At 42.8% G+C, this 9431-nt stretch overlaps 1 protein-coding gene across 1 annotated transcript; it reads left to right on the top strand.

The window, feature by feature from the left end:
* The first annotated feature begins 4747 nt into the window (after positions 1–4747).
* LOC136491448 (zinc transporter 3-like) lies at positions 4748–7653 on the top strand. Its single transcript, XM_066487733.1, has 3 exons — positions 4748–6151; positions 6633–6782; positions 7348–7653. Exons 1-3 carry the CDS (start codon positions 5498–5500, stop codon positions 7651–7653), a joined length of 1110 nt encoding a protein of 369 aa, XP_066343830.1. The 5' UTR covers positions 4748–5497.
* The last annotated feature ends 1778 nt before the right edge of the window (positions 7654–9431 follow it).

The following is a 9431-nucleotide window of genomic DNA, read 5'->3' as shown; positions in this document are numbered from 1 at the left end:
TTGATCTTTTCACTTGAGCATAGCCATCTTGAGCATGTGACTTGATTCCATTCATCAAGTTTGAATAATCCCAAATGTATCAAGTCACTTCCATCAAATACTTCATTATAGATTTGATCCTTCACATCAATATGACCATCTAAGCTTGATTAGTACCTCAACTAAATGCAAGTACTTTCTTCTTCACCCTAGCTAGGTTCTTCGGCCGCCAAGCCGTCGCTTGCCCTTCACCCTTGCTTAGTACCTCGAAGCCTTTCCTTGCTATCTTCACCATCTCAAGCCATCAAGTCACATCTTGTGTTGAATCATCCATTCATATGTATTGTTATCTTTTTCATTTTAATTTAGCAATGCTTCAAATATGAGACCATTCCATATGCAATCCCTCATGTCTCATTAACTAATAATCACAAGCTTGCTTTCACATAGAACATGGAAATCCCACAATAAATAAGCCTTCACATGAATTCCATTTGCATTGTTGTCTTGTGCTTGAACTAGATTGTTTATACAACAACACATCATTTTGGCTTTCATTAAGTGCCTGTGAGATAACCTATTACCTGTCCACACTTAGCAAACGGGTTAGTCCTTTAATCACGTTGTCATTCAATCATCCAAAACCCACTAAAGGGCTAGATGCACTTTCAGTGGTGCTTGTGCGCCGTCGATGGTGATGGTGCTTGTGGTGCTCGCGCGCCACCGCTCGCTGCCGGATCCCACCCGAATGACCATAATCGACCCGTCCCCGGCCATCCCCTCCCTTATGTTGTAAATGCATGTTTCCGAGGTATGTTGCAATAGTTACATATGGATGTTACAAAAATAGACCAGGATGTTGCACACGTTGCATATTTTGCAAGTGTTTTAAGAAGTATGTTACAAGCGTTTATTCAAAATGTTTCATCTGTTTCTGGCATATGCTGCAGCAAGTGTTTTATTTGGATGTTGCATATATTTCACACACATGTTGCAAGTGTTTTATCTGAATGTTACATGTGTTTCACACACATGTTATAAGTGTTTTATGTTCATGTTGCATATATTTCACACATATGTTGCAACAGTATGTTTCAAATATTTCATCTGTGTCAGATGTATGTTGTATCCAAGTGTTTCATGTTGCAAGTGTTTCACTGGGGCACGGTGAGTGATGGGCGCATGACCCGGGGGCTAGGGGATGGGGCGCGACGAGCTAGGGGCCGGCGGACGGGGCCGCAACGAACTGGGGGTTGTCTCCCGGATCCCGTCCACGCGGGAGAGAGAGGAGGGTGTCAGGGGAAGGAGCGGGGCGCAGCGATGGGGGCAGGAAGGGGGCGTTGCCGAAGTGCCGCATGAGATGGCAAGGGCGAAGTAGAGGGCGGGCTGCACAGCCGTCCAGGCGCGATGCGGGCACAACGTCGAGGTGGGGTGCGCGTGCGAGTCGAAGAGAGGCAAACGGAGCCGGGCTGTGCAGGCATCCAGACATTCAGGCGCTAGCCACGTCCAAAAATTATCTAAATCCATGGTTGAGGAAGTACCATTTTTCATGTAATTTACCAACATATGTACTCAAATGAAATTCAATGTTTCTTCACAAAATGGCACGTGCTCAAAATTAAGTTTAAATTTAATGTTAAAATTTTAAAAATCATTGAAAAGAGCTCATTATTTATACGACAACTGAAATCGTCATTGGCTTTGGTCTTTATATGGCAAGGTCATCGTGTAGACGTTTTGCATGCTTTTAAATTTAATTTTGAACTAAAACTTAATTTTGGGCATAAATTTGGATTTCACTTGAGTACACATGTTGAGAAATTACATGAAAAAAGATATTACTTTCCGAGCCATGCATTTAGATGTTTTTTTCTCGGATTTTTGGATACTATTTGGAGGCTAAACAATTTACTGAAAATTTAAATAAAGCATTACAGGAAGATTTTTAATTTTATAAAACTACAAAAATCTAAGATGCCAAATTAAAGCAAAATGCCTAGTTCTTGACTATTTTCATGTACTTGAAAAGTTACAAATTTTTTGGAGGTCTTTAGGTCCTTCATTTTGGGTTGACAAGAAAAAAAACTATGAAATAAAAAATCACTTAACCGTAGCAGTGGTAAATATCCGAGAGCCGATTGTCCTATCAGCTTTCCATTTGCCGACACACTTACAGATAAGTTTTTTTGACACAGACTTACAGATAAGTTAACCAGCCGTCTGGTGGTAGCCGATAAGTGTATGGGAAATGATTGGCTACGTGGACTACACTAGGCTGGCTTCCGGAGCCGATTACTGTACTATCGGCATTCAGCTAGCTTGACAGGCTTCTATTCTTACAAATCTTCTATCACAGCATTTATTTCTGAAATTCTCTATCAAATCAGTATTGTTGTTAAAAAGTTCTCCCCTAGTGCCATAGTGCTTCCTGCGGTGGTTACATAATCTATCTCGTCTCCCTTGTTCCTTGCATCTGTAAATTAAGAAACGTAACTCCAGCAGTTAGCCAGTTACCATGCACGCAAAAAGGGGAGCAAGCAAGCGAGCAAGCATTGCCAGAAAGTTGACTAGCTTGTGGCCACCCAAAATGCATCGCTTGTTTTACCGTCTTTTCTCCTCTCAGCAGGCACGAACACAGAACATGTACAAAAACGCAGCGCACGAAGTGATCAGGCCACGCACTGACTCTGCAAGCAAGCATCAAGCATGGCACCATCACCTACTGTTCGCCATTCCAGTGCACGTCCAGATTCCAGAACAGCAGCAGCAGCAAACACAGTGCCGACGAGCTCAGCACGCGAGATCAACGGCCGGCCTCCCGGCATCAAGTCAAGCGCGGCATCATCGTGCAACACGCATCTCACCGGGCATTATTGCCTCCCCCACGAACCGAGGCTTTTTTCCCCCGGTGGTGCGGCTGCTGTTTCCACAGGAGTCACGCTGTCCCGTCCAATATCTATCCCGCTGTCGTCCTTGCTTCTCTGCGCGTGGAAGTGGCAGTGGCATCGCCTTCGTCTCCGGCCGGCCCCTCTTTTCCCCGCTAGTGCACCGGCCATGACTAGCAAACTGCTCAGTAGACCATGTGGTTGGATCGACCGATGATGGCCGATGAGTGAGGGGCATTTCCATGTTCATTATGCAAACCGTGCTGTGTCAGCTGTCAAGCGTGTGTAATCTGCTGCCTCTTTTCATCTTTAGGCCAACTTCCGTTGCTTGCTATTGGCTCATCTGTTCGGCAGCCACTTCACTGATCTGTCATTCTCCGGACATTATTGGAACGTGTTAATTAGCAAATCGTGCAGGACGGGTAACTTGGACGCTGCTCAGTAGACCAGACCATTGGGGCATGCACTGCTCAGTAGACCATTTGGACACGGCTCAGTAGACCATGTGAACTTGCAAGACCTGATGACCGATGACCATTGTCGTGTCTATGAAAAGCAACCATGTGAACTGTCAGGCTGCCCATCATTTGGCCGACTGCCACTGCAATGCTCACAGGTAGGCATGACACAGAGGCTGATATGTTTGGGTCATTGGGTGAGCCACTTCACCGAAATATCCTTCTCTAGGGATTGGAATGGTTCAATCCTAGGATGATACGGAGCAGGAATAATCCGGCATAGATCCTTATCAACAGTCGAAGCCACGAGCCCGGAAGAGTTTTTGGAAGGTCCACACACCACAGCCCCACACGGACGGCCAACTTTCCCAGTCTTCTCCATTGCATGAATACATCAATCGTTGTGCCTCCAATGACGCGGCAAGTTCGTGCCATGGAAAGGTGAAGTGAAGGGACCAATTGGGATAGCCATTCTGATAAAGATGTAGACGACATTCATTCCAACATTGAACCCATTGAGCAGCTGAGTAGAGAGGGGTCTTCAACAATGGCAGCACCTTTGCATCCTGTACAAAACCAGTAATCCATGGAGCATCCCAACCTATTGCAAAATCATGGAGATCTTTATCTATATTGGGGCCAGAATTATGCAATGTCATTCAGCTTTCTTTTCCATCAAATTGGAGCGTTCTTTCCCTGATAAAAAAGCTGAGCTTTCACCATCAGCTGCCCACTCCAGACAAAGGGGCCTGCCTCTTTATTTGATGCATACTATTTGTTGTATGCACAAATATTCCTCGACACTGATACTGGACAAGGAGACCTCTGCAGTGCCAAGGTTAGTGGAACTACGAACTATCCAAAGGTGTAACCATGCAATACAAGCCACTGGGTAGTTAAAGTGACCAAGCGCCGTACATTGCGTAAATTTGGGCCAGTCGTACAGAGAACATGCACAACGGAGTTGCCCCCGAATGGACGGTCCTCTATATCCTTGAGAGTCCAACTGATAGATGAGCTTATTATTTGGAGGTGATGGATATAGGGCAATCACCTCTGCATTGTGTGATCTTCTTAGTTCAGTTCCAATCTGATGCTCTGGTGTAATCACTTTTGTAGGTTTGTTATTTCTAACAAAAGCAACCTCTTTATCTTCCCCACATGTTAGGATTGAATAGATAGCCCCCAAACAACACATTAAGATGCATTTCTTGGTCGAGAGAGAGGCTCCAGGTTCTTAGCAAAAGGAGAGCTGCAGCTTCCAGGAAAACAGTGCGATACCTGCCGAAGTCATGAAAATCACTCGGTCATTTTGGTTCAGGAGCACTCTCATAAAGGCAGCAAGGTGGAGCAACGTCTTCCAGGTGCAATAAAAGATACGTGAACTAACAACCACCAAAAAGGAGCAATATCCTCAAAGAAAAGGTCAATTTTAATCTCAGGGATGAATCTACCAGTCAGTTCATGAACAGGTTTTTGTCACATCTCATCGCAGATGATTAGGCATGAGTGGAACATCATATTCAGCCACCACCAAAAAGAACTCACCAGCAAAGTGCAGGCCCAAAAGAATTTAATCTAATTAAATAACTAATGACAACATAGTGTCAACATTACAAGATGCTTTGACCTTACAAGAAAGCATCATTCACCCATTCACGTCACCAGCCGCCAGTACATTCCACACCCTTGCTTCCGATATTTTCCTTGCTTGAATAGGTGAATGGCATCCGGTGCCCTATGCTTTTGTCATCAACGATCCAGCAGTTATGAACAGTGACAAGCAGGAGATATGGTAGCTGACTCATGATGATCAAGATTCAGATAACTGAGCTTCAGGCTGGGGATCTGGGCTTGATCTCTTCCTTTTCATGTTCGATGATTCAACGGTCATTAAGCATAATCATAAAGTGGCAACTAACAGCAGCATTATGTTGTGGGAGTTCAGTCCTTGATGCTGATGACTGGTATAAGCTCCAGATAGCAACACTTTGTACTGCAGTTTTTGACACAAGAATGTGGAAACTGAAAGTAACAGACCCCACCCGGCCCACGAGATGCCAATCTGGCAACCATCCCAATCAACACATTCCTCCTATATAAAGCACAAACCATATGCCTCTCCTCGCAGCTCATACTAGAACATACAGCATATCACAAGACACAACATAACCAATGGCCATGGGGGCTGTGAAGCATACCTTGAAAGTGTTTCCATGGCTCCTACTCTTCGCACAATTGGCTGTGGCCACCACCTCCAAGTGCACAAATACCACAAATGGGACTGAGACTGACAGCCTGGGTGCAATGAAGCTGAAGCTGATTGCCATTGCATCCATCCTCACAGCTGGAGCAGCTGGTGTGCTGGTACCAGTACTTGGCCGCTCCATGGCCGCGCTACATCCTGATGGTGACATCTTTTTCGCTGTCAAGGCATTTGCAGCTGGTGTCATCCTGGCCACAGGCATGGTCCACATTCTGCCAGCAGCATTTGATGGGCTGACATCCCCATGCCTCTACAAAGGTGGCAGTGGTGGGAACATTTTCCCCTTTGCAGGCCTCATTGCAATGTCTGCTGCAATGGCCACAATGGTGATAGACTCACTAGCTGCCGGATACTACCGCCGGTCTCACTTCAAGAAGGCACGGCCAATCGACAACCTAGAGATCCATGAACAACCGGGAGATGAGGAGAGGACTGGGCATGCACAACATGTGCATGTGCACACCCATGCAACACATGGGCATTCGCACGGAGAGGCGGATGTCATCAGTTCACCAGAGGAGGCTTCAATAGCTGACACAATCCGGCACAGGGTGGTATCTCAGGCAAGTGCAGTCCCTTGATGTCCATAAACCTCCCTTGCAAATAGTACTGATAAAAGTTGAAGTCAGTGCAGCAAAGAAAATCATAAAAAAAGCAAGGCATTACTTTAAATAGAATCAAGAATACATCATTTTTCCATGAGTACTGCATAACAATCAAGATATCACAGCAGTTTGCTGAATTAGCTTCAAATGTCTCATTATGATCAATCATATATTTACATTGTAAGATACATATAATTGTCATTCATAGTTCCAGAGAACAAAAGGCATAATAATATCTTTACAGTTCCCAAAACACATTAATGAAGAAATATAGATTGGGACAAGGAGATAAATACCTAAACAGTGGGTGTTAACTTGTGCTTCAGAGCATAACGTTCCTCTCCAGCCTGAGAGTGAGTGAGCGCACTGTTCATCAGCTAGGTAGAATTTTCAGGACAAAAATATATTGAAATAACAAAGTAAATCTCTCACCATGCAGGTCCTTGAGCTCGGAATCTTGGTGCATTCAGTGATAATTGGGGTGTCCTTAGGTGCATCTGTGAGGCCATCCACCATCAGGCCTCTTGTTGGTGCCCTTAGCTTTCATCAATTCTTTGAAGGCATTGGCTTGGGTGGTTGCATTGTGCAGGTATATACTTGGACCATAACCTACAATACCTGAATACATCTCGCTGAAAAAAACTAACCATTCTCTATGCTTTGACCCTTTGACTAAAATAACGGGAAGCTACAGCTTTTATGAAAAAGGCACTTTTATATAACTCAGCGTGTCAGAAAATTTATACTAAGTGCCCCTTCGGCAGAATGGGGGGATAAACAAGAGGAAGGAAAAAAAAGGAGATGTACAAAATTAAAATGGAACATTCTTCAACAGCAACATGGCATATTATACAAGTACAAACTATTGCTAATCAATTTTTATAGTAATAACAGAAGGCACATAATATAACACTGATCAACAATCAATTGTTGAACAGACATGTTTCGAAAGCTAAATCAAATAAATCTCAAACTTTTTCGAGAGAGAAAAACAACTTTTACCAATTACTCCATGCAAATAGACCCTAGCAATGATATGTTAACATTTATTCAATAAATAAAATAAATGAACACAAAGAAGAAAGAATTAAACTCATATTGCGCTTCACAACAAAAAAAAACTAACATTCTCTGGCTCCCATTTCTCGCTGCAGGCAAATTTCAAGTTGAGGGCTACCATCATGATGGCAATTTTTTTCTCCCTGACTGCACCCATTGGCATTGCATTAGGGATTGCAATTTCATCTAGCTACAATGGCCATAGCACTACAGCCTTCATTGTTGAAGGAGTGTTCAACTCAGCCTCAGCAGGAATTTTGATCTACATGTCATTAGTCGATCTTCTGGCCACAGATTTCAATAAACCCAAACTACAGACGAATACAAAGCTTCAGCTGATGACATACCTTGCACTTTTCTTAGGTGCAGGGATGATGTCCATGCTTGCTATATGGGCATAGATCTTCAAACCACCAGAGGATGGCTAGAGTTGAAGACATAATTTTATTTGTCCAAGAGTTCTCCATTTTCTCAAATAAGACACCCTTGTTGAAGGGTTCATCATATTAATCCACGAGTTCTCCATTTTCCATACATATAGCCTCAGATGGTCCTTTGTATGTACTTCATAATGTGAGATTGCGTGATCCATTATTCGTTAGCATAATCCTATATCCTAAAGTTATGTTAGTCATTAGCTGTAGGTCCAGTCCAGAGCTGTCAGTCGTAAAGAGAGACTTGAGCCCATTTTATCATACAATCAACCAATCTGTATCTTTTAGCTTATCGCAATAACCAGAAGAAACATGTGAAATTCATAGTTAAACATATGACCTGAGAGGTACAAACTACAAAGGTCATGGATATATGCAGGAAAATCAACAGTAGTACACTCTTCTGAGAAAAACATGTTTTAACAAATACTGATCGAAGTGATATTAGAAGGAATCCACCTTGGTCCTATGTTGAGAGAAATCTTCATAGAAGATTGACATCCTTTAGAAAGAATGCCAAATTAACAAAAAAAAAGGCTATAAGAGTTTAGAAGCCCTTTGTAAATTCTTAGGGATGTATACATTACTTTGTGATTAGCCTCTTGTACAGGAGGTTCTTTGCTTATGCGCATTTAGGCTATTGAACAGAATCATGCAGCATTTTTCAACAAAATCCTATTGATCCTATAATAAAGTTTACATGTTGGATAAAGGTTGCTATAGGTCAAAAGATATAAAAAAGGTGCAGCAATTAACGACCATACCAACTTTCACGTGTACTTCAAGGTAATTATTTTTTCCTCCTTATGGAATAATAACATTATAACAATCATCAATAACAAGTTGGACCAGAGCTAATAAAGGCTACCAGTGTGCATAGAAAAATATCCACATTGAAGCAGATATTACAAGTATCACCAAGTAACTATGTTGATAGATTTTGTCTCACAAAAAACCAAAATGACACCACATATCAGCTGTGTTCAAGGCACATGCGACATGCTTAAATAGAATCAAACCAAATAACCAAAAAGGACCTAAATACAACCAACAATAGTTTCAATGAGCATTGTAACTCAAATAACATTGAACAACAACAACATAGCCTTTCAGTCCCAAGCAAGTTGGGGTAGGCTAGAGTTGAAACCTACCAAGAGCCCCAAGTCACGGTTCAGGCACTTCAATAACTGCTTTTCAAGCACTCCTATTCAAATATAGATCTCTAGGTATATTCCAAGCTTTCAAATCTCTTTTTATTGCCTCCTCCCATATCAATTTTGGTCTTTCTCTACCTCTCCTCATATTATTAGCTTGGCTTAGGACTCCACAGTACACTGGTGCCTCTGGAGATCTCCTTTCGACATGGCCAAACCACCTCAACCGATGTTGGACAAGTTTTTCTTCAATTGGTGCTACCCCTAGGCGATCACGTATATCATCGTTCCGAACTCGGTCCATTCTTGTGTGACTACAAATCCATAGCAACATACGCATTTCTGCAACACTCAGTTGTTGAACATGTCGAATCTTTGTAGGCCAACATTCTGCTCCATACAACATAGCCGGTCTAATCGCCGTTCTATAAAACTTGCCTTTTAACTTTTGTGGTACCCTCTTGTCACAGAAAATGCCAGAAACTTGTCACCACTTATCCACCCTGCTTTGATTCTGTGGCTAACGTCCGCATCAATATCTCCATCCCTCTGTAGCATCGATCCCAGATACCGAAAGGTATCCTTCTTAGG

Source organism: Miscanthus floridulus, chromosome 11 (assembly GCF_019320115.1).
Source record: "Miscanthus floridulus cultivar M001 chromosome 11, ASM1932011v1, whole genome shotgun sequence".
In the NCBI taxonomy this organism is placed as follows: domain Eukaryota; kingdom Viridiplantae; phylum Streptophyta; class Magnoliopsida; order Poales; family Poaceae; genus Miscanthus; species Miscanthus floridulus.
The sequence above is the reverse complement of the archived record's forward strand: the minus strand, read 5'-3'. Positions and strand labels throughout refer to the sequence as shown.

Bases quoted from the DNA above. Each gene is read 5' to 3' on its own strand.
- LOC136491448 (XM_066487733.1), top strand. From the start codon at position 5,498: ATGGCCATGGGGGCTGTGAAGCATACCTTGAAAGTGTTTCCATGGCTC. The intron at 6,152-6,632 runs GCAAGTGCAGTC...CTCACCATGCAG, and splicing joins GGCACAGGGTGGTATCTCAG to GTCCTTGAGCTCGGAATCTT. The intron at 6,783-7,347 runs GTATATACTTGG...TTCTCGCTGCAG, and splicing joins TGGGTGGTTGCATTGTGCAG to GCAAATTTCAAGTTGAGGGC.